The sequence below is a fragment of the Pezoporus flaviventris genome, unplaced genomic scaffold (genome assembly GCF_033815535.1).
Source record: "Pezoporus flaviventris isolate CSIRO_AGI_PZ_B2104156 unplaced genomic scaffold, CSIRO_AGI_Pfla_v1 ptg000066l, whole genome shotgun sequence".
Lineage (NCBI taxonomy): Eukaryota > Metazoa > Chordata > Aves > Psittaciformes > Psittacidae > Pezoporus > Pezoporus flaviventris.
The window spans coordinates 1,382,915-1,408,903 of NW_026892614.1; the positions used below are offsets into that span (position 1 = coordinate 1,382,915).

Here is a 25,989-nt window from a genome sequence, read left to right on the forward strand (position 1 = left end):
ACCACTGATAAGGGAACTTCTAAGATATTGAACCCTTGCTATTTTATTCAATTTTTGTGGTTTTTTTTTTGTTTTTGTTTGGTTGGGTTTTTGTTTTTTTTTTTTTTTTAAGTTTCTTGAAGTCCAAAAACCTGCATAAAATTTTCCCATGATCTGGATCCCACCTAAAACTCTGAGATTATTGGAAAGTTAGTCATTGACTTGAATAAGATTTGGATCATAGCCTTTATGATACTTTGAAGGTGCAGAACGCTATCGATGTGCTTTCTAGATCTCTTCTGGTTATTTTAATATTCTGGTTAGAAAAATACTAAAGGTATTGTAATTTCTGTTTCAAATATTGTCATTGTGGGAGACTTTTTGGTAGTCTGTGTCACAGCTTAAAGGTAAAACTTAAAATATTTTGTTTTATCCCGTCATGCTAAATTATTTTGCTGTCATAATATATAGTTAGGTTTATATAGCAGTGTGATCAGATTACTGTCTTCAGTGTGCTTTCAATTCTGTGTACTATGGAGGACATTGAATATTTTCTTTGTGTTTAAAAATGTTGCTGATCAGATTTTTAAGGTCAAGCACAAACTGTTGTTTCTAAAAATTAGCAATAATTTTTCAGTGCTTTACCAGAAAAGAAGCATTCAGTTCTTTGAGTAAAATGTAAGAACCGCCTAAACTTTTTCCTGTGTTAAAATCATCTTGAAGTGGGCATATAATTAGATTAGAAATAATACTGCAGAAAAATGGATAAAGACGATTTAGAACTGTAACAAAACAATACATATTCATAGGCTAGCAGTTGTTTGCCTGCAGTTAGCGTGACTATTTCACAAAAAGCAATTAAAACCAAGAAGACTGAAATTTTCCATTTAACACACCTTTATGTACACAATCATATGTAAATATAGTCACATGGATGTATATGTTTCCATTTCAAATTAATATATCCAGGAAATGTTACAATTTTTTCATTATATACAGCTTTGTGATATGTGAGTCTTTGTATGGTTTGACCAAATGTATTTTCACTGAAACACAAAACCAGATACACACAATTTTAATTTGAATTTGCAGAGTTTGACCTTTCATGGCAGTCATGAAACTGAGATCTCCTACATCCTAATAACAAGATATCAAGGCAGCTCAGTATATTAATTCTGATTGTCTGCAGAACTACTATATGTCTGTGTTTCCCAGAAACATCATCTTTTTCTGAAAACCTTATCTTCACAGAATTTCAGGTCTTGGGCAATTTTTTTGAGACTTATGTGCATGCAGAAATTCAGTCCAATGACACTTGTTCATATTCAGTCAATTTTGTTGTTCACAGGTACAAACTCCAACATGTTGGACCGACTGCTCATGCATATGACAACTTAGGTTTTCCCTTTATGCATTTAAGTTTTAGTGTGTAAGGAAAATGAACTTCTCAGATTTCCTAACAGTGAAACGAATGTACAAATTTGTACAGATTTAGTGACTGTATTTTAAATACTTATTTTTCTCCCTAGTAGGCTTTTTAAAATTTTTCTTGGTATTAATTAAAAAAAAATAAAAGCCCTTCAGGAATTCTGACAATCATAACAGATTAACTTTGCTAACATATACTAGAAACAGATTTCTCCAGCAATATTTTAGCTGATCTGTCTGGAAGTAGTCCATGAACTGAATAGGGAGCTATACAACATTGCATAAGTTCATGAAAGATCTTTTCACCAAAACCTTTCCTTGTATTATGTGTTATTGATGTATTTTTTCTGAAGTAGTAAAGAGACAATTTATTCAATAAAGTATATAATTAACCATGCCAAAACTCAGCTTCGAGGGTGAAAAAAACAAATTGCAAAATTCTGGATACTCTGATAACACTGGGGCATGACTGAAAATATCCTTTTAGTGTATGATTTTTATGTGTGCATGTTTTAGGCTTCGCAAGACTACCATCAACAACTGTGTCAACTTACGTACTTTCAAATACTAAGTTTACCAAAATTTTAGGGTTTTGTTCAGACAATTTGAAAAGCAAACTTGTAGATCTTGCCTAGGTGAACATCTTGCAAAGTTGATTTTGCAGTATATGCAGAAAAGAGCTGCTAATTCTCTACTGCCTTTTCCTGTAGAGAACAGGTTCCACTGCTGCTGGTGACAGCTTTCATTTGCCAATGAGAATCTTCAGGGATCTGTATGGTTGATGCTGCTCAGAAAATACACTCTGGATCCTCTTGTCTCAAAATCTTTATTGCCAACCTTTTTAGGTACCTGTTGTGATTGCATTTCATGGTGTAAGGGAGAACATGTACATTTTCCACTTACTGTGCTAACTCTTAGCATCTGAGAGACCCTACACTTTGTGAAATGTAATTCTGTAGTTGTTTGTTGTTGTCTTTTAAATAGCATTTTATGTGTGACTAAGAGGTTATGAAGCTTTCTATGTTTTTGTTTCCCTAAAGGGATTGTGCATTTTAGGTTAAAACTAGTAAGTATGTATCTTAAAAATCCTGCTTAATTAGTAAAAAGATACCAGTTTAATTTGATTAGGTATTGGTCCACCTACATATATTCTTCCCATTTCAGTATAAAACTGCCATGGACAGGAACAACTTCCATTAGACCAGGTTGCTCGAAGTCCCACCCAGCCTGGCCTTGAACGCTTCCAGGGGTGGGGCATCCACAACTTCTCTGGGCAACCTGTGCCAGTGCCTCACCACTCTCACTGTAAATTTCTTCCTAATATCTAATCTAAATCTTCTGCTGTCAGTTTAAAGCCATTACTCCTTGTCCTATAACTACATGCCCTTGTAAAAACATTCTATCCTATGTTTACATTTGTGGTGATCCTAATCAACAGCCTTCTGTGAAGTTCAGGGACCCTAAATTAATAATTTGCAGCCACACCTTTACCACTTTTTTGGACACATCGCAAAACAACACCTTTCTGCAGAAAGCCATGTCACAGTAATTGAAAATATATACCTTTAACAACTTTAAAGAATCAGAGAAGAAAACTTAACAACCCGAAATGCTAGATCTGAAACAGCCAAAGACAGAGATGTAAAAACAGAAGAGCAACTGTACTACTGGGTGAGACTTAAGTTCTGTTTAATGCAGTATGTTACCTCTTTCAGGAACTAGCAGTACTCAGGAAAAAAAAAAAAAAAGAAAACAAACCAAAAAACATCGAAAGCATGTAGAGCTACTTCCCCAAGTATTCTGTTAGCCTTTAGTTATTTGTAGTTTAGGAATTTTCTGATTTCTCTGCGTTTAGTAGCTGAAATAATTTTTTTGCATGAATTGGTCCAGTCTCTACTGAAGCTTGTGTGAACTTTTAGCATGCAAAACTTCCCACTGCAAGGAGTTTCACAGCTTAACTAGATGTTGCATGAAGAATCAGTTTCCCTTGCTTGTTTTGAATCTGCCATCTCTGAGCTGCTTTTGATACCCCCTACTTTTTGACAACTCATTACTGTCTTCAGCATTCAGATACTTTGACAGTGTGCACTAGAAATTCCTAAGATAGATGAATGAGGTGTTTGATAATAATAATTGTTTTGATTTTTAACATCTGGTATCTAAAATCTCTGCATACTGTGTCTTTGGGTGATTTGGTCTTTGGGTGCCAGATGTTCATTGTAGTTCCTTTCAACATGTTTCTGTTTTTGTCTCTGACATCCTACTGTAATGTATTAATATAAGCAATTTGTCAACTACTCAGGCCTTTAAATAAACTTTAAGAAGTTGGAGAGCTATCGCATCTCTTGTGGTGCCAAAGTATCAGCTATCTATATATGTTTCCTTTCCTCTTATGCAAGGGTTGCTTACTCCTTTTTTTTATTTTTTTAAATCTTATCTTTTATCATTTTTACAATAAACAAAATGCACAAGAAAATTTTTAGTTAAATTTTTAGCAATATTAGTAGCTATTAAACTACAGTAAACCAAATCCAAAGTACATTTTGCTTCTGTTAGGTTTTATAAAGAAAATAATTCTTTCTTGCTTACTCTATTTTCTTTCAAATACCTCCTTCATATTTTTTGTCAGGGGATGTTTGTTGGAATTATGGTAGAACAATTTTGAGATGGCTGAATCCAGGAAACAATTTGTAATTCACAGCTTCTGAGAGGAAATAAAAAAACTTGACAGTCTAATCTGATTTCTTTATCATACATTCTGTCAACTATAGACTCTCATGAGTTCTTGTTTGATTTTCCATCTTAATATTACAGTCAATAACTGATTTCATCACTATTTAATTTATGATTCTATTTTTTTTGATAATTTTATTCAGTTTTTGTTTGCTTTTACAAAAAGAAAAATTCAAAATAATTTTTTCCTCCATCATTTTTACCTCATTGTTTCTAGTCAGTCAGCATGAAGCATAAAATCTTGGGGCACTTAAAATAGTTGTCAGGTTCAGAACAGTTTTCAATGATTAACAAGAAATTGAATTAGAAATGTGGAAATAGGTTTTTTATTATTTAGTCTTATGAGACAGAGCTGTACAAAGAAAATGCATTATAGACTTCCATTCAGTCAGCCATTGCTTCTGAGCTGTATATCAGCTGCAGCCGTGTCCTACATTTCCTCCATGCTGTGCAGCTAAACCACTGTCATTAAGTTTATCTACTGTTTGGTGGAAATCAGGTGGAGGTTAATGAAGGGAATGAGGGCAATTAGAGAAAGATCTGAACTAGACTTTAGTAAGGCTCTTCTGCAAGTAGAACTAAGAGGTGTAATGAGTCTGAATATAATTTCAAGCTAAACCATTGCATACAGCTGCTATTGCCGTTCCACTGAAGCTTCTTGTATAGACATAGTTCATAGAATTATAGAATCATAGAATAGTTAGGGTTGGAAAGGACCTTAAGATCATCAAGTTCCAACCCCCCTGCCATGGGCAGGGACACCTCACGCTAAACCATGTCACCCAAGGCTCTGTCCAACCCGGCCTTGAACACCACCAGGGATGGAGCATTCACAACTTCTGTGGGCAACCCATTCCAGTGCCTCACCACCCTCACAGTAAAGAACTTCCTCCTTATATCCAATCTAAACTTCCCCTGTTTAAGTTTTAACCCGTTACCCCTTGTCCTGTCACTACAGTATCTAATGAAGAGTCTCTCCCCAGCATCCCTATAGGACCCCTTCAGATACTGGAAGGCTGCTATGAGGTCTCCATGCAGCCTTCTCTTCTCCAGGCTGAACAGCCCCAACTTTCTCAGCCTGTCTTCATAGTTCTAAGAGAAAAGTTTCTTTCACCAGTGTGTTTTTGTGTGTTTTCCCAACCCCTCTACTCTGCTTTTGTGAGACCTCGCTTGGAGTATTGTGCACAGTTCTGGTGTCCTCAACATAAAAAGGACACGGAACTGTTGAAACAAGTCCAGAGGAGGACCCCGAGGATGATGAGGGGGCTTGAGCACCTCCCGTATGAAGATAGGCTGAAAAAATTGTGGCTGTTCAGCCTGGAGAATAGAAAGCTGTGTGGAGACCTCATAGCAGCCTTCCAGCATCTGAAGGGTGGCTATAGGGATGGTGGGGATGGACTGTTCATTAGGGACTGCAGTGATAGGACAAGGGGTAATGGGTTAAAACTTAAACAGGGGAAGTTTAGATTGGATATAAGGAGGAAATTCTTTACTGTGAGGGTGGTGAGGCACTGGAATGGGTTGCGCAGGGAGGTTGTGAATGCTCCATCCCTGGCAGTGTTCAAGGCCAGGTTGGACAGAGCCTTGGGTGACATGGTTTAGTGTGAGGTGTCCCTGCCCGTGGCAGGTGAATTGGACCTAGTTGATCTTAAGGTCCTTTCCAACCCTAACTATTCTATGATTCTATGACTCTATGATTCTATGGTTCATGGTAAACAAAGACTTTTACTACACTGATTGTAAACACAGTATATGAAATAAAGAAAACAGTAATGAATATGACTAGCTAATGATGATATTGGTTAATGGGGTAAGGCAAGACAATGTCCTTCAGTTCTAGATAGTTTAATTCTATTGCACCTAGAATACATATCTTAAAGTATTCTTGTATTACTGAAAACAGCTGCTATGTAATTAAGAATTACTATAATTATATTTTGGTTAAATACAAAGTTAATGGAAAATACGTTATGCTTTTTATATTAATTATCTTCACATTTTTTTTATTCTCTAGTGTTTTAGCAGGATATAATGGTACTATCTTTGCATATGGTCAGACAGGCAGCGGCAAAACTTTCACCATCACAGGAGGAGCAGAACGTTACAGTGATCGAGGCATCATTCCCAGGACTTTATCTTACATTTTTGATCAACTGCAGAAGGTATGGGGCATTGTTTTCTGTTTATTTTTAATGTCTGCTTTACAAATACTTAACTGTATTGCAAAAGGCTGCTTTTATAATACTGTTAAAGGAAGCCTTAAAATTAAAGCTGAAGGAAATATCTAAGTTGATATAACATGTTATGCAAGGGTCTTACCACACCTCAAATATTCCTTATCTCCTTACATCGATTTTTCTATTAAGTAAATTAGAAAATTTCTTATTGAATAGAGCAAGTCTTCTGAGCAACCTGCAGCCTACAGGTTGTAAAAAAAAGCTTAAGAAATGTGTCTTATTCTTTGCCAGATATAAGGGGACTGTGAGACACAACAATAAGTGGCTGATGATATGGTGGTTGGCAGTCAAGGTATAAGAACTTTTTAAAGGAGAATGTGGGAGGATGTGTGTATGTGTATCACGTTATAACCAAAATATTGTAGAATTATTTCAATTTGACATTTGTATGCAATGAAATCAGCGAATAAGTGAAAGGATGTACCACAGTAGCACACTTATGAGTGTTCATTATGTTTACAAGAAGTTTCTTTTAGAGGAAATGTAATACTGATATGGGTAAACATAGCAAATCATTTTGGGGCTTTCATTACTACAGGAGGCAAAAGGGAAGAAAGTGTAATATATGTTTTATTTCTTCATATACTTCACCAGGTCTATGAGTTATTAAAGATTAATCTTCCCATTTTAACAATGCTTTTTAATTAAATTTAAAAATTATTTGACATTAACATCAGTCATTACATTTGTACTGTTATACTGTCATTTATCTTATAGAGGGCACTAATTCTTAATAAGGGTGTGTATCTCAATCACATTAACATAAGGGTTAACATTAAGGGTTAATATTTAAATAATTACCTTGGCTCTTTCAAAGTGTGGCTTTGAGAGGTAAATGTACATAGCATGTTGCAGGTGCACAAGAGCTTGCTTTTGTGGGAATGGTAATAAAAAAAAAGGAAACCCGTGATCATGTTGCCTTAGACCTGCTGTTGAACTCACCAGACCCCAGGAAGGACTTTTACTGTGGGGGGTGCACAGGTTGATTGTGCAATTGCCAGCAACATAGTGTCAACACCAACATTCTTTCTTAGTGCTAACTATGTAATAAAAACAATATAGGATGAAAAATAAATACTTTATTTGCTGCCTTGTCAGCACATAGTTTCTACAAAAATAAAAATATGTTTCCATTTTCAGCCTGGGTTTTGGATAAAAGCTCTGCTTAGTTACGCTTATAGGGATATTTCTGTCTGCTTGTTTCCAAATCTTTGTGTTTGTTTCATACATTTTCTTTCTTGGTGCATCTTAGAACATCTCTTCTTGCTGTTTTATCTTTCCACCTGCCTTTCTTTTCATACCTTTCCCTTCTTTCATTTCTTCTTTTCTATGAATGTGCTTTGAGAAGTGCTGACATAGTGAGGGAACCATCTGCCTCCTAAGCCTAAGTAAGATAAAATAGAACTGAACTCAGGAACACAAAATACAAGACCTCTGAAGCTCTTGCTTACACTTACAGTGCAATTTAAAACCAAAGAAACAAAACCTTTTAGTCCAAATGAGAAGCAAATCAAGGCTTTTGTTTTTAATAACTTATCTTTTTAGTTTATTGGCCAGAAATTCCATAGCTTCCTGTAACTTCCTTACTACGGTTTTTCCATTCATCTGTAGTGTATCTTTTGAAATGGTGTCCCTTGAAATAATGGACTGTCATTATCAATTAAAAAAAAACCTGGGTGAAATAACTATTCAGTGAAAACTAAAGGTTTATGTCTGAAAGTATTTTGCAAAATAGCCGTAGTGGATTGGATTATTAAATTGCTACTCTAAGAGTGATATGAGTACTTTCACAGTGGCTTTATCTGCTGAAAAGAAATGACTAATTTTCTTCTACTTCGGAAATCATAGCCCTTTATTTTGTGGTTTATGTTGTTTGGATTTGGCTTTGCGGCAGGAGAAAATTCTCTCTGCAAAACCCGGTTGTGTTAAGTTACATTTTGGCAATGTGAAAAAAGATAATTACAGAAAACAGCCAACATCATATACAGTGCTTAAATGTTATGATAAAGAGAGTGGAAAGCAGCAAGTGCCTGATGTTTCTAAATGAAGTAAATCTTTGGTTTATTTTTGTTGTTGTTCTTTGTTTTTTGGTGTGTTTTTTTTTTCTCAAGCTTATTATTTGTATCCATAATATGAGAGTTTACTTCTTTAAAATAACATTCTTCTTTTTGTCATAGAAGTGAAGAATGGCCTGTTGTATGGTTCTGTAAGCAGGCTGCCATCTTCTAAGTGTATGCAGACTTTTCTAGATATTAGGAACCAACAAAAAAAGCCCAGACTAAAACCATGAGCATGGGGGGATTTTGGGAGGACTTTTGTTTTGAGGGTTTGTGTATGTGAGTTTTGATTAGGGTTTTTTTGTTAGTTTTTCCTTTTTCTTCTTGAGTCATTATACACATGGTAACAGAAAGCATAAAAGTATTATGAATTGAAGATGTAAACTGATGCAGAAAAATGGACTCAGTCAGAGATCAATGTGATCAGACCAAAGCCGTTTATTACAAACCGTCGGTCCTTTTTATACTGTTGTCTGCATCTGCTTACAATAGCTTTCTGTATTGTAATCGAATACATATTCTTGTAGCACACAGCGACCACAGCTACATATACAATAGCTCGCTGTATTATATTTGGATGCATATACAATAACTTGCTGTAGTATAATTAGATACATATACAATAGCTTAGTATATTATGCTTTGATACATATTCTTGCAGCACACAGCAACTAGTGTACAATTAATCAAAGCCTATTGGAACTTAACTTGCTAATAGTTCACTATTTTGTATCTTAGCACATTCCAGTTTCTTCTTATCTTGCTTGCGCCGTTACTTTTGCTTCCTTACCCACGTCCTCCTTCATCCTCAGTTCATGTCGAGCTCCATGTAGGCACTTGCTGACTTGGGAATGTGGCCATTCGTTGCTAAAAATCCATCCACAGTAAGCCATATTCAGGAAAAGAAAGAGAGAATGAGGAAGCAACATAAAAGCTGTAGTGATAATTTGTCTGCTGATCTAGTTCTGACTTCTCTTTATAACTCTAACTTCTTTCCTTTTTTTTTTTATTATCCAGGATAGCAGTAAAGTGTATACAACTCATGTTTCCTACTTAGAGATCTACAATGAATGTGGTTATGATCTGCTGGACCCAAGACATGAGGCCTCCAGACTGGAAGATTTGCTGTAAGTACTAAAACTACAGAGAATCATCAAAAACAACAACAGAAATCATTTTCATATGCCTTGGGGATTTTTTGAAATTGTGCTATGGGTAGAAGTCTTAATTAACTCGAAGTACCTTGTTTTCTTAATTTTATCAACGCTGTCTACATTTTCTTTTATTTTTGTACATACAAAGCCTAGGGAAACTAGATAGGAGTAAGTGAAGGTAAAAGTATTAGAAACTTATTTTGATACTATGCAGACAAGATCTATTTCAACCACTCAAAATAGGAGAGAAAGTATACTTGTTTTGATCCTGATATGCTTGTTTTGATCTTGGCAGCCTGTCTCTTTTTATGGCATGCACATGTGTGTGTGTGGCAGAGACATATGTAACAGGCAGCATTTCCTTGCAGCAGTAGGGAGAATTCCCTGCTTCTATTTTGACCTTTTCCTTCAAGGATAATTATTTTTCTAGAATAAGCAATTATCAAATAACGTGTGTAACAGATAGAAAAGGCCACAGGGAACTCCAAAACCCAATATATTTACTTCAGAATGGATGATTGTTATAATAATTTTTATTGATAAAATAAGGCCTAAAACTTGGAGAATAAAATAAGTAAATAAAGGTTTGTAGGTCATGAACACATAAGCCTTGCAAAATTAAACATCTCAAAATGGGTTAATGTATGGTGATTCATGTAAATTAAAGAATAGCCACCTTTTATGTATTAGTCGATTTTAAAAAGTAAAAATTGACAGTTAATTTGGTTGTGAATTAGGGATAAAGCACACTGGGATAACTGGTAAACTTACGTAGTGTATACTATTGCAAGATGGAGTTTAGCAAGATGATAAACTTTCTGCAGGGTAACTGATCTTAATAAGTTTTTAATGGTTTTACTGTACATGGTCATTATTATTTCCAGTTCATAATGTGACAAAAAAGTAGGTTCTATAGGTACTATACACTAAAACTTTACATTAACCACTCATATTTAGCATTGTGTAAAAGTATTTAATTTATAAAAATATTTTTCATTTCTTTTTTAAGATAGCAATTTAGGGCTTTGAAAAACTATATAATGTCATTCTGAGCTAGAATGGGAGTGCAAAGTGCAGGAAAGTGTAGTTATATGACTAACTATATTTTAGTTACTTGATTCATGTAAGTAAATAGTTATCACATATTTTAAAATATATCAGGTGTTTATTACCTTAAATATATTTCATTCTTCTGAGAATTTTATGTGCTGAAGACCTTCTAAGACTTTAGCGTTAGTAAGGAAAATACAGAATAATCTAATTTCCCCAAGTTTGTTTGAAAGCATGTATTTAATGAGAATATTAAAATTAATTTATGGGTTTTGTACCTTGGAAGGGTCATATTACGCATAATTTCCTGTTGAACTCCGCAGTGGATCATCAAATTTTTAAGCACCGTATAAAGCCAAATGCAGGGTTTTTGTGCTTAGGTAACTATTAGTAGTCTGTGTTGATATTCTCACAAGTATGTAAGATGGACAAGAAGAGTGTTGAAGGAATGTATCATTTTAGAAGAGTAAGCAGAAGATTAGCTATTCTCATGAAGTATGCAGTTTGGTTTGGAACAGTATTGTTATCCATATTGCTGCAGAAGAAAGGGATGCAATTTGAACCAAAGATACGTACTTCTGCCTAGCAAACTTTATGTTGAACACTTTCCATTATCAGTTCAATGGAGGGAGTAAACACAATGTGCTGGTATTCAGGTAATAGAGGTTAGGAAAATGCACAACAGACTTCTTGATAGTACTTGAAAACAAGATATTAAAATTGTATTTGATGTTCAAGGCAAAGTGAATAATACAATTTTTTTAAGTTGTCCATTGTATCTAATTATGGCATGATTAGATTTGGAATCTCAGCTCCTGAAGTCAAGGTTTTATGTGTAGCCATCCCTTGTATATTCTGTGGACTATTAAGTTTTCATCTTAATACTGCTTAACGGTTTCATTAGTCTGATAGATGAGAAGGGAAGAAGGACTCACAAAAAAAAATCATTTTTCTAGAAAGAAATTCCTGACAAATGTGTTAATGTATGTCTGTATGTCTATATGGATAGGTATATGTTTGTAGATTCAAATAAAGAATTACATATTTATTTTGTGTGCATATGTAGGTATGTACACATATACATATTTATGCATGCATAAATATGTATTATGATTCTAATAGGTACAGATTTGAAACTTATTTTTACGGGAAAAAAACAACAGTTTTCATGATGTTTAGTTCTAATGGTATTACATGTAGCCCATAGAGGATATCATTTGATATGCCTTATTGTTTCATAATACAATATGCCGTAGTTTACAGCTGTAAGTTGTTTTGTTATGCAAAGCTGACAGTGTTTTAATTTTGTGACATTGTAGCTGAAACACAACATATGCAGATGCAAATGCATCTGAAGAATCTTACTGTAATGCAAAATTTGAATTTAATACTGACAATCTAATTTTGATGTAGCTGCAGAGAGTTCCATGTTTATACAAGGAAATTATGATTGTTTTCAAAAGTGTAAAAAGTATAAAGCTATTGCTATGAAATGCAGCTGGTAGAAGACTGAATTCTTACTGCCATCTCTAGTTTTCATAAAAGATTTGCAGGACTTTTCAAATTAGGAAAATTTTTTTGAAGCTCTTCATTTGCTTTGCAGTTGTGCAAGAGGCTTTCTCCTCTAACAGATTCTTTGTTGTACATTGTATTTGTAATTTATGTAACTCCATGATACTGAATCAAACCATTTTCACTTTAGTTATATGATCTATCAGTACAAACTCTTTTTAACTAGTTTGTATTATTTATTAACAAATAGGAATTTTCTTGGCACTGAACAATAACACAAAAATAAAGACTAAGATTCTACAACTGTTATTCATAGATTAAGTTAGGACAACCACATTTTACATGTCCAAACTATGGAATGTGAAGGTAAACTAAAATTAATGCTCTTTTACCTAAAAACTTCAGTCTTTAAAACTGCAGTAGTTGATGAGCTGCTTTATGGGGAGCTCACATAACCACTCATCAGGTGTGATGTGGCATGGGAAAGATGGAATCTAAGCTTCCAGTCAGTGTGATTCCCCTTTAACAGGGAAATACATAAGGTTTATGATGATGACTTTAAAAAAAAAAAAACCCACCCAGTTAATTTGTATTGGAACCTCTGAGAATTCACTTTCAGTTTATGCTCCAGAAATATGAAGTCTATAGTTCAAGTGAATTCAATTCCATGAAAAAGAAGACACTTTAAGAGCCAATTAACTTCAAACATCAGCAATGATAACTATATCAATACCTATTAGGATCAAGCAGAACTGTTATACTGACCCCAGGGAACAGAAAATATTTTCACTTAAAACCCCTCCTGTAACTAAATATTGGTTAACTACCTCAAATGAATAACAAAACAAAAAAAACAAAACCAACCAACCAGACAAAAAGTAGCTAAAGGAATATTTTTCAACTTAGAGGGAATATATTTTATATATTTTATTTGGTCTGGGTTTTTTTTGTTTCAAATAAACCTGTTCAGTCTCCAGGCTCAACACTGTTAATGTCAGCTCTTCCCCTTTTCAGTGGCTGTACCAACTATGTAATCTAGAAACTGGCCACCACCAATAAATCTTCAAAATCTGTATTTTCAGTGTGTTGCGAATTACCAAGGGTTTAAAATTTCTAAGGCTAATAATGATATTGCTCACTTGTTTCATATGAAATACATTCTGGAAAATGAAGAGTGCTTAATGTGTTACTACTAAATACTAAGATTAAGAGAATACAAAGGTTTGTAAATATAAGGTTTTCTGATGTTAATAAAAAGACAGCTGAAAACTGTTATGAATCATTTTTCAAAGATTTTGTTCATTACATTTCAAAGAGATGTGTAAAATAAACGATATGTAATGTATGCTGAAGTTATTCCTATCCAGATTTTATGTTTTGTTCCCTGAAAAACAGTAGGAAGAAGTGAGTGAAACTTTTCTGAGGTCACTTTTCTAAAGGTGTTAGATGAGTAAATTGATTCAGTTTATATCATTACTGTGCTGTTCAAGGCTACTTTTGAATATCAAAGTATTTTTTAACAAACACTTTTTGTGAGTGACATTACATTGCAAATTCTAACAGATCTTACATGGTTTGTTTGTCCATGACCCACCAATTTCATAGTTTAGGTTCCGACTTCTTGTTCTGCAGGGTAGGGTGAGAGGGCAGTGAAGACAGTGAAGACAGCAGGGCTTTTTTCAGATCTCAGTAAGAAAGGCCTGACAACAGATGGCTTAACAAAGTAACTGCTTTGACAAGACAAAATAAGAGGAGTATAGATGGCAAGTAAACCTTGGGGCATCCCATCCCATCCCATGGGATGCTGCCCCCAGAGCCCTCTGTATTCTTGCAGCATTGGGTGGAGCCTAAATGGATTTCCCCATGGCACACTACACAGAGGAGCTCAGATCCTGTTCTTGGAGAGACAGGATCCCTCCATTCAAGCTATGATATGATTCCTTACAAGGAAACAGCTCCATTTCTAAAAGGTGTTCTTATGAGAACTTCTTATGGCATCTTTTGATAAAGGCAAGGCCGTGCGGGGGGTGTGATGACCTGGTGGGAGCTGCCTCCAAGTCTTCTGCTAAGATGACCTGGCTGAATTTATCCTGCAGCCAAGGAGTCTGTGCAGCAGGACAGGGGCCTGAAATGCTAAATTGTGCGTGCAACACAGCAAAGGCTGTGCCTGCTCCTGTTAACTGTTACATGGATCCCTAACTCCTAAATGTAGAGCAATCTGACAGTTAGAATCAGTACACAAGCTAGAATAAGCACACTGGTTTTCTTGTCTCACATGTAGAGTTTGTTGGAGACTGTGGGAAGGATTTCCTATTGCAATAATGATGTGTCAGAAGAACAGATTACACTAATACTCGTAGTTCTGTCATGTCTCACAAGCTAAGGAGATTATGCTGAAGGTCTATACTTGAATGGGAAATAAAATCTCTGGGCTATTGAAAGCTGTGCTGAATAGCCGAATAACTTATCTTGCCTCTTGAATCAGTGTCGAATTTGTCCTCTGATGTGGTATTCAGGGAGCTATACTTCTGATTGATATTTTTTTGAATTATATGTAAAATGATGATCATTCTTTATTAAAACCTGAAGCTCCCTGCAACTTGAAACAGGATTAATGATAGCTATCCATTAGTTCTTCTGGACAGACTTCAAGATGCATGCTTGCTGCTTTTCTCTTTTCTCTTTTTTCTAAATTTATTATTGGCTGAATAGGCTTCTCCTGATGCTGAAGTATTATCACTATATTCTGCTAATGTGTTGTCATAGAAGGTATGTATCCTCATATAATATTTCTTTGCATCATTATTTTTAAATACTTCTAAAGTTTTCGAGATTATTTTAGATTTCTGCTATTTTAAACCCCAGACACAGATAGAAATGATAGGAAACTTGAATTTTTAAATTGTTATTTCTTTTCCAAAACATTTGAAGTTTGTTATTGTTATCATGAGGTGATATTAAGTACTCAAAGGAAGTTTTAACTTCATTGTTTGCCAGTAGCAGGAATATTATAAATGAAATAATTCAGTGCATGAGGTTCTTTTGCATTAATGGCAGCTCAGTTGAAGCAGGAAGGGGCCTGAGTTAACAACAGTATAAAAAAGGCTGATCCAATCCTACAGTTTCCCCAGGCAGCCCCAAATTCCATCCATTAAACCAAATGGAAATGATTCTTTGTTTATAAAGACTGCAAAACCTTGTCTCTGCCTTCTTTCAGTCATTTTGGATAACTTAACAGAGCTTTTCCACTCCAGGTTAGGGCTATGAAACTTAAAGATTTCACTAATAGAATGTTCCATAGAAATCTATTATCACAGTATATATTAACTTTATAGCACTATAAAATAAATAATTTTTTTGTCATTTTGGAATGTGTTTCTAAGAAAGTTTTGGCAGATGCTTCTCAAGATTTGAAAATTTAGGTTTCCATCTGGAAGTCCTCCAAGGAACTGCAAGGCCCTGGTATAGCAGGCTGTCACTGGTTTGTGATGTCTTCACTGTCTTCTTTCTTGTATGATAGTCCTCCAGGGCTTTTTGTCCGAACTAATATCTTGTCTGGAAATTATTTATAACATTGATCAAAATGTGGTCTGAAAAGATCCTTAAAAGTTTAAATACTATGCCAAGTGCACATAATAAAACAACATTGTCTTCCTAAATTATAAAAAGAGGTAGATGATGCTCACCATGTAATTTCAAAATATTACAATCAGTCAAAGCATCATACTGTAATGGGAACCACTCTGGGCTTTAGCATGTCACGCACACGCTGATGGAACTGCAGGCAGAAAATAACTTGACATTATCAAAACTGTTACATGAGAGCAAAATTTTGCTTTTGGGTTTATGCTCTGAATGGGGAAGTAGATTTTCATGATTGTACTACCGCGCTTAACCTATCACACAAAAATAAGGCCTTAGGTGAGAAGCAGTCAAACTTAGAAACTTGTTATGACTACTAAAGAAGCATTATGTGTGCTTTTACATGTATTTTTTCCTTGCAAATAGGGAGCGTATTGCATTGTGTTCAGATTATTTCTGTATATTCATTCCAGCGTTCTGACCATCACAGTGTGAATTAATTCCTTAATACTTAAGAGTAGTACTATGGAATGCTGCTTAGCTGTGAAATTTTATTCTGTCAGTTTTGGGGAAAGAAGGACAAGGAAACCAGAACAAAGCCCAGCCTGTGTGATTTTTGAAGCAGGTTGTAGTAATTAACATGCAAGTACTAGCTAGAGATAGCAACTCAAACCCCATACTCCCTCTTGTGGTTAAACTTGAAGATTACGGAAAAAAAAAACAAAAAACAAACCAAACAAAAAAACCAACCCCAAACGTATATGTGTGTGTGTGTGTGTGTATATATATATATGTATTGTGTGTGCATATATAGGTAAAGTATCATCTACACCTAAAGAAAAAAAATGTTTTAAAAAAAAATCTAACTTTTTAAAAAGTTATGATTTGCTTGTTGTAAACTGTCTCCAGAATATATAATTAACCTTGAAGGAGGTGTCATTCATCTTCAAAATTCACGTACTTCAATTTTAATAGAATCTTCACTCTGGGAGTTTTCCAAATCCAGTGGTGCAACTACTTGGCTTCCATGTTGAATACTATGGAATGCCCTAACAGAGGAGACCCCGGTGTCTACTCACTAAAGCCAGTAGTTTAACTCTCAGTAACTTGATCAAAAGAAAATATTCTTGTGTAAAAGGGTTACTTAAATAAGTGAAAAAGTGTTTCAGTATTACTAAGTAGCTTTTCTGGAACCTTTGTCATATCCTTGATACTTCCATCCAACTTCCTTTTTCTGACCTTTTAGGCTTAAAGTACAACTAAAAGCATTTCTAACCTCAGTGACAATGAATAAAATTGTTTGCTTGCTTTTAATTTAAGAAAGGGATCATTCACAGTTGTACTTACTACCATTTGAGAAGAGTGAAAAGAGAAATAATCTTGACAAATGCAAAGTTATTATAAACATATTGGCCACAGATGTGTTGATTCTGAAATATATTCCATGCCTATTTATTCATCAAGGTTATGGTATGCTTTATGTATCATTTGTGTTTAAATAGCTGTGGTAGTAGAAAACAAACCTCTACTTATTATTTGTTTAAAAAATAAATCCCGAAGCTTTCTCTAATAGTTACAGGTTGTGTGTATATAAGGAATTTTATAGTAAAGAAATAAGAAGACAGTGACAGAACTGAAAAAGAGTCAGCGCTTCCTTTAATGCTCATTGTTTACTCTTCATGTTTTTAGTGCTTTTATTGTAATTGGTTTGGGGTTTATGATGTCACCTTTTACTCATAATCAAAATGAAGTATTGTCATGGTATGGAACAAAGATTTCCTTACAACAATCCTAGTTTTCTTTTTTTTTTTTTTTTTCCCTCCACTTAGAAAAGTGACAATAATGGAAGACCCTGATCAGAACATTCACCTGAAAAACTTGTCTCTTCAGCAAGCAACCAATGAAGAGGAAGCCTTAAACCTACTCTTCCTCGGAGACACCAATAGGATGATTGCTGAGGTGAGAGTTGCTGCTGTAAATCTTACTTAACACCACCAGAGTTAAAATTGTCAGAAACCTCTCCATGAAAGATGTCTAGTTTGAAGTCTATGGAGATAAATTACTAATCTTCTTTCTAAGTGTATTTCCACAGGGAAATTAAGTAAGCATTTCTCTGATAATAGCTTTCACTTTGCAAAGTGCTTTCTCTTTTCCCTTAGTGAATCTGATTGGTGGTTATTGATGTCATAACTTACTGCAATTAAAATAAGAAAAAAAAATTGCTCATAAACCATAGACTGACATTGGAATGTGACTTACATCAACATACATATGCATTTAAAGATTAGAATGCATGGTTTTACAAAGCATTATCAAATAGTCCCACAGAAGTACTAAATTGCCTTTGAAGTAGCTAGTGTAAGAGTCAGCAGTTCCTACTTTTTTCTTCCTATCACATAAACACATTGTGTTATGTACAAAAAAAGAAATGGTAGTCTGGAACACAATCAAAATAAATATTTGACAATACACAGAGACATGGGACTTCTCACTGATTCTGGAAAATTCAAAGGAAGTGTTTCCATATCCAATATCTGTAGGGTTTTTAGGTTGGGTATTTTTTTCTTATCTTCCCATTGGAAATTGAATGTAAATATTAAAAGGGTACTGTAAAATGTGAGCACTGTCAATGTGTCTTTACTAAACACAGCTAATTCTGTTTTAGAAATCGTAGGTTTTCTTCCTCTGACCAAAAATATATGTAATGAATCAATGACAAGAAAGATATTTAACATGTATGAAATACTTAAGTAGCTATGTGTTCCTCCTGTCTGACCATGTACACCTGGGCCCAGGGGAAGAAGCGTTTCAAGGGACAGATCACTGTCTGTTGAAATAATATGCCTGATCAAGCCTCTATGATACAGAGAATTCCTCATGCTTTTTTAGTATTTCTCTTAAAATAGCAGCATAATGTAGAGCCAGTAGCTTCCCAAGAGCATGCACAAATTTCAAAACTGTAATCTTTATGTGAAATTGGTATGTCTGAACACTGCAGTTACATATGCGGTTAGCATTTGTCCTTTTTCTACTGAAAAACTGCTTAATTTTAATGAGGATGGGAATGTTTTAGTGTGTGGGTTTGTACCTATAATACTCCATTGTTTAAATTTGGAACACAGCTCATACTACATAGCATTTGTTGCATCATTTCAAATGTCCGCAAGCAGTAACCTTTTGGCAATGCTTAAGTATGTTTATTTCAAAAAAGAATGAAATTTCTGAACATTTAAAGATAGTTGTGAGGACTGACTTGTGACCTCTGAATTGGACTCATTCCCTTTGTATTTATTTTTATTGTCCATTAGTATTCTCAGACATATATTTAGAAAGCTCCTGGTAATGTGTGAATGCATTGGATGAAATTTGAAAAATAGAACTTGAATATGTGAACATAGAGATTAAATGACACTTTTGCCAAGAAGGCATGTTATCCATGTTAGAGCTGCATTCCAGAATGAAATACAATTTTCTGCTTTCCTTGTCGCTGTCAGTTGTTAATTTATTTCCAATCTGACAAGCCTGTTCTATAGTATTATTAGCACCAAACAGGATTATCATTTTAGCACAGGTGCTTTCATTTCCGTGTGTGGTAAAACAATCGTTGGTCATATGTACTACTTTGAATAGTCCTTAGAGTGCTTTGGGATTTGTACAGATAAAAGGCAGTGTATAATGTGAAGTTTAATGTTATCCTCACCAGGGAATATTAATTGCTTAAAATTACCTCAGTTAACCATGTTCTAACTGTGAAACTGCACTGGTAGTAAAAACTGCAAGGTACTAAAGTAGTGCTTTTAGAAATCAGGGAAGTGTCAGATTGCACCTATTCTGATACTTACATTTTCGTAGCAATAGGTTTTCAATTTCAACTGTCAAGTGTTCTTAAGTACACACCTGGAAAGCCCCTTTGCTTGTACCTTATTAATCAGAAAAGAAACCAAAAATGTATGAAGATCTTGCTTGTCTACCAGATATAAAAGCAGGAACCTCCCGTTTTTCAACTTACATAGCCTTCTAAATGGAATGGTTCTGTTGGAACTGGTGGGGTTTATATTCGTTGTGCAGATACAGACACTGTTTTCAACAGAGTCTCTGCTCCTTTAGACTTGCAGAGACTTACGACATTATCTGTTATAAATTAATAATGTGAAGACATCAGAATGTTCTACACAAGTTTCAGCCAGAGAAAAAAAAGGTGTTATATTGATTTATTATCATTCTTATAGGATACAATAGCTCTTTTCTTACCATCTAAACTGTGAAATGACTGAAGCTTTCAAAACTTCTTCCTACAGGTATCAATCTGATTGTACCTTGAGACTGGAGAAAATGATTTGATATCAGCTTTGTATGCTATCGTTACTTTTCTCTTTCACCTTGCCTTTCTTTAAAAATCTCAAAAGTTGGGAGGGAGAAGGAGGAAATAGAAACCCTTCTTAAAATGAAATCTTGTACATTTTCACTGAGACATTCCCTAGAAAAAAAGCCAGGGGGAGGTGTTCAGAATCAGTGTTCTTCATTTATGCCTCAGTTAGTTATGAATTCACTCACACAGGAATATCATGTTCTTCTGATGTCTAAATATTTTGATTCAAAGAGTAAAAGATTCCACTAGAACTGTATAAACTGTCAAGTGGAGATGGTTTGCAATATGGGCTGAATGGCTGCATTTATCACCTGTGAAATCTTTTTGTCTCAGCTGTCCTGAACTTTTTTCTGTATTTTCTGTATCTCTTTGGCAGCTGTAATCAACAACAGCTTCTGTTAGTCTAATGGTGGTTTTCAAACAGTTTTACATATGTTTTTCTCCTATTTAAAAAACTTTTTCCTTCTTAGGTCCTCAATTATCAAGAACTCAGTTTAGACCAGTATCATCCTATTTCTGGCTATTCTTCTTAGCGAAACCTGTTTATAATAGCAGCTGAAAAAAATAAAGGATTCAAGAAATATATACATTCTTGTACAGGGAGGAACTCATACAGTGTTTTCTTGGTTTAAGGTACTAATTATATTAAGCTAAATAGCTTACTTAGGCTCCAGCAAGTTTTTTGACCTTTCATGATCTTGTATTCCTAGACAGAACCATTCGACTTGGATGTTTCTTCTGAAATGGCTGTGCTGCAGATTCTCATTTAAGTAGAAATTACCTTTTTGCAGCTGTTGTATGAATAGAAATAATGGTTTAAGTTACAAAGCTTCTGTACATTTTTCTTTTAGTTTCAGCAAACATAGGTATGTTCTGGCCCTGAAGAAAAGGGAGTCTGGGTTGTATGGTTTGAAATAGCTCTTTACATATTTTCCAAGAACAATCAAAACACTGATGCTTTACCAAGTCATGATCTTGAAAGAATTCCTCTTTTACCATGACACAAATGGGCAGCAACAGATGATTTGGCATTAATTCCTTTGCAGTGTTCACGTGATTTCACAAAGCGTCTGAAGTCTGCTTATGTGGTTTATGATGTCACAGAATTCCAGGAAAAATTATTTCTTTGTAAGTGACTGCAGCTCATCATTTGTTCTGTATATAACTTTCACAATAGCAACCATCTGCTGAGAGCCAGGACACTCTCCTCTTTCTTTTTTTTTCCTTCATCACATCAAATTAGTGTGAGGATGATTTTATATACATATGGTTTGAATACTGCTAGCAATGCCAAAATGCACTCTGAAAGCCACTAGAAGAGCCTTGTAGTAGGCTCTGAGACACTGTCCAGAAAATATTGTTTGTTTGTTTTCAGTTTTCAAATTTTCTGTACAGCTGAATGGTGATACTCAGAAGTTGCCTATGTAAGGCAACAATCAAACGAACAAACAGGCTCATTTTTGGGCTGAAGATGCTGGCAACTTGTTATTTCTGTTGCTGTGTGGTTTGCATCTATTTGTGTGGTAAAAGTAGCAAAGTGTGTGGGATAATGCCTGCAATTAACATTTCATGATCGCATCCCATTTAACAGTTTAAATTTTTACTACTTTACATTTCCTGCAAGAGTTCTAATTGAGCTATATACTGGAGCTGCAAAGTGGAGATAGAATCATATTGTAAAAAGGAGTATCAATGTATTAATTGAAGCATGGTTCTAGTCTGAAGAAGGTCTTTATAAAAATAGCAGTTGGGGATGCTAGCCTATAACTTCCAGATCAGCTTCAATCATTAAGAAGTTGTGGGGAGAAAAGCAATGGACCCGTCCAACAAAAACTGCTTAGACCACGCAAAACAAATTGTGGCTAATGTATTGCTATAGCCAATAAGGACCTAATAGGCCAAATACTGCCCTGAGTTTTTGGAGCTCAAAATCCTGACATAATTTTATTTCATACTTTAATTTATTTTTTTTTTTTTTGCCTCTGTTGGGGTTAAGCAGGTGTGACTAAAAGCACATTTTAAAATACATGAGTGTTTGCTGCATTGTGAAACTTAAGTTTGCTTAAGAATGCTTTCTCTGAATAATGATGATTTTTTTTTTCTGCTTCTTTCATAGCAACCTTTACTTTGTGCTTCCACAGCTAGACCTGTATTGATATTTGATCTGGTTTAAACTTGTCTGCAATATAGTATGACTGATGCTATGACTGTAGTGCAAAATGTCCTCAAATATCAATTCCGTTAAGGAGAATGTCCTGAAATATTAATCCCTTTGTGGATTTTGATCTGGAAAAGTAAAATATATGTTCCTACTGCACAGAACAGAAACTAGTAAAATTTTAGCTCTCCTAGTAAAATAAGTGAAACTGGCTCTGATTATTCATGGAATCAGAATTGCTGAATAAAGTACATTTTAACAGCATGTAACATTTTCTTAGTATAACTGCAATTTAAATATATTTGGGACTGTTTTGTTGCTTGACACTTTTCCCTAAGCCTGTTTATTTTCATTTCCATGCTACAGCTCACTGTCCCTTCATTTGTTCAGCATAGCCTCTGAAGGTAGCATAGCACATAACTGCACTCTGATGCTCATTTCACAGGATTGTGAAATGATCCTCAGAAATTAGGCAGTTAAGCAGAGACAGTTGCTTGCCTATATTATTCAAAAATTCCTCATCTATATAAACTAATGATCAAAACTCTTCTCCCTTTCCCTCTGAGCTTGGATTTATTAGGTAAAGCAGCCCAAAATAAAGTAGTGCTAAGGCTGTAATTTCATTACAGAATTTTCACCAACTACAAACATTTGCAGTTGCTGCACACCACCTTTTTGTTCACATGATGTATGCTACCATTTTCAGTTATCTAGCAGAGCTGCTTTCTACAGCTGCACTGTGACTGAATTGGGAAGCTGATCCAGGTTAAATATCTATGGTTTGCAGACATTTTTTCTTTCTTTCTTTCTTTTCTCTTCTGTTGTTTGTTTTTTTTTTTCATTGAGGTGGATCAGTTCCCAGAAAAAGTTCAGTTGTGCTGTCACTATTGAGGTTGGGAAAAAAGTATTGGGAAATTAAAGGGGAGACAGTTCAACCAAGAGGTATAGATGTTAATATTATTCCCGGTAAAGGATTGTTCAACTTGCTGTTAAGCAAGCCTTTCTGTTAAGATCTGTCCTTTCTGGATGTACTGCCTGTTAAAGTATCTTGGAACAACGATAGTTGCTTGCTTTCTTGCAGTACAATTTGTCCATATCAGAGTTATCCAAGTATTTGGCCAGATTTGAGTGCCAGGGAAACCCTTTTGGGTTCTTGCATATTTATTATAGATGTAATAGCTAAAAAAATTGTATAGGTGATTTCAGTTGCTAGATTATTGAGCTATATACAAAGCTAAAATTATTTATTGAATAAACAGTAAGGGCTGTTCCTTTCTTTTCCTTGTAGACTCCAATGAATCAAGCCTCATCCCGATCTCACTGCATTTTCACTATTCACATCTCTAGCAAGGAACCTGGATCTGCAACTATTAGACGCTCCAAGTTACACTTAGTAGACCTTGCTGGATCAGAGCGTGTTGCAAAGACTGGAGTTGGAGGTCACCTATTGACAGAAGCCAAATATATCAACCTTTCATTACATTATTTGGAACAGGTAAAATTGGAACCGTGATGCAGTTTCTCCCTTTACAACATTGCTATTTAGCATTGCTATTTAGCAATATGCAGTGTTTCAGAAATCCTGATTCTAATACTTACTTAGAATATTTATGGCATTTTTGAAAAATGTGTGAGTTGATAGCTCTTAATTTGAAATATGATTTTAATTTAGGAAAAGCTTAACAATTAACCAGTAAGGTTATGGTAGGTATAAATGGTAGTAATTTAACAGTAGTTTTCTTATTTTATTTTGAATGCTTAAGATATTTACAGTAATATTTCTACTAATAATGTTCTTTTGTGATTTTCTTTCCCTTCCACATCTGGTAACAGAATATATGAATCATTGAACTAAAGTGACTGGGGTTTAGGTTTTTTTTGCTTCGAGCATTGTATATTGTAAAATATTAGGCTCTTCTCTCTAGTGTTGTTTTTTTCCTCGACCAATGTGAATCTTCAGTCTTTCAGATAGGAGTTATCTCTGTTGGTGTATTTATGGACTACCACAATTGGGTTTGTAACAATAGGACTCTCAGATGCAACTGCAATAATAATAATGAATTTCCACAAATCTTTATTATTCAGCTGTTGTTACTGAGAAAGGTTTAGCATGTTGATTTAAGGCATATTAAAATGCCTATCTTCCTTTCACTGTTGTTTTTTATTTTTGCTCTTTGGAAAAGGCAAATATTGAGAAAGTAAATTAATCCCAAGTAATCTGACTAATTTTTTTTTTTTTAAAAAAAAGAAACAGAATAAATTAAGGTAATCCCAAGTAATCTGACTAATTTTTTATTTTATTTTTTTTTTAAGAAACAAAGAATAAAGTAAGGTAACGGTGGTGAATGGAAACTTTGAAGATAACCTATTCCAGTAGAAAGATTTGGTCAATAAATTATCATTATTATAAACAATAATAATTATTATTATTATTGTTGTTGCTGCTGCTCTAATAATTTTGTTATTGTTGTTACTATTATTATTATCATCATTATAGAGGTTTAATTGTTTTTCCTTCACTGATCTGATCTAATTTTCTCTTCATGACTGGAAATATATATTGCATTTTAGGATCCTCATAATTTTTTATGAATGCGACAAGTGTGATGTTGAAGGCTGTTCACACTCTCCTTCTTTTCTAGTACTCATCTCTTCTTTACACTATCCTGATAGACATGGTTTGTATACCATAGCATTCCTTCTTTTGAGGTATTTCTTTTTGGCTTCGTATTTGTGGTATTGCTAAAAGACATTTATGCCAATTTATAAAAGCTTAGTGCACGTCTTATGTCTTCCTGATCTCTTGCAATCTTTTGTATTTTAATGCAGTAAAACTCCAAGGGTAAGAAACGACAGTCAATGAAATCTCTTTCATGGATGCTGTGATATTAAGTTGCAATCACTGAAGAGTTTCAAGTGTGGATTTTAGACATTACCCCCTAAGAAATACATAATGTTGTTTTCACAGTACAGTAAATACTGTTCTTGTTGCCAGAAAGTAATTATTTTTCTGAGTTCTGATGGAGAATACATTTCTTAAGGCTTCTTTAAAAATGTCTATATACGATATTAGCAGGTCTGTGAGCCTGTCATTTTGTGAGAGAAATAAGGGAATGAGAGGGAGAAGAAAAAGTGCTCAAAATTAAAATTTAGATTTGTCCCTTTTCATTAATACTCCAGTGTAAGTGTGGCTTACACAAATTTACACTTGAGGAAATTAATAAAAGCATAAAATTTTGTGGGTGTCTGTATGTCAAAATTCTTTAAAATTACAGTTAAGAAATAGAACTGATTGTTCCACTTACTGTGAAGAAACTTTTTCATTTTTGTGTTGTCTTTTTCTGTTAACAAAAATAAATCCCTTAGATTTCATTTAAGCTATAATCAGAGATATTTCAACTGCCAAAAGAAGAAGCTTAAGGCACAGCAGATGGCAGCCAGTCATGTACTATTAAACTAAATTTTTTTCCTACCCCCCCCCCCCCCCTTACAGAAAAAAAGTCTGCATTTCAGTTGCATTCATGGAAAGTACAACTGGCTGGGATTGTGTTAATTAAGACAGTTTTCTAATACTGAATAGAAGTCTACTGAAGACAGTAAAAAATCGTTTTTGTTCAGTGGGAATTCGGCCATTAGTTACTGACCTTGCAGTAACCAACATTAAAGTACGAGGATTCCTCAAAATCAGCTTATTTACACGCTCTAGTAGTTAGATATCTACTGGTGTTTT

At 34.5% G+C, this 25,989-nt stretch overlaps 1 protein-coding gene across 11 annotated transcripts in view; it reads left to right on the forward strand.

The window, feature by feature from the left end:
• KIF6 (kinesin family member 6) overlaps positions 1-25,989 on the forward strand; it is a 149,455-nt gene that overhangs the window by 15,085 nt on the left and 108,381 nt on the right. For all 11 annotated transcript variants that reach the window (XR_009746522.1, XR_009746521.1, XR_009746520.1 and 8 more), the window contains exons 4-7: positions 6,155-6,302; positions 9,452-9,561; positions 17,562-17,691; positions 23,548-23,754. Coding sequence is in view for 6 of the 11 variants with exons in the window: in XM_061470899.1 (XP_061326883.1) it covers positions 6,155-6,302; positions 9,452-9,561; positions 17,562-17,691; positions 23,548-23,754 (595 nt within the window). In the remaining 5 variants the exon portion in view is untranslated. The remainder of the gene's footprint in view (positions 1-6,154; positions 6,303-9,451; positions 9,562-17,561; positions 17,692-23,547; positions 23,755-25,989) is intronic.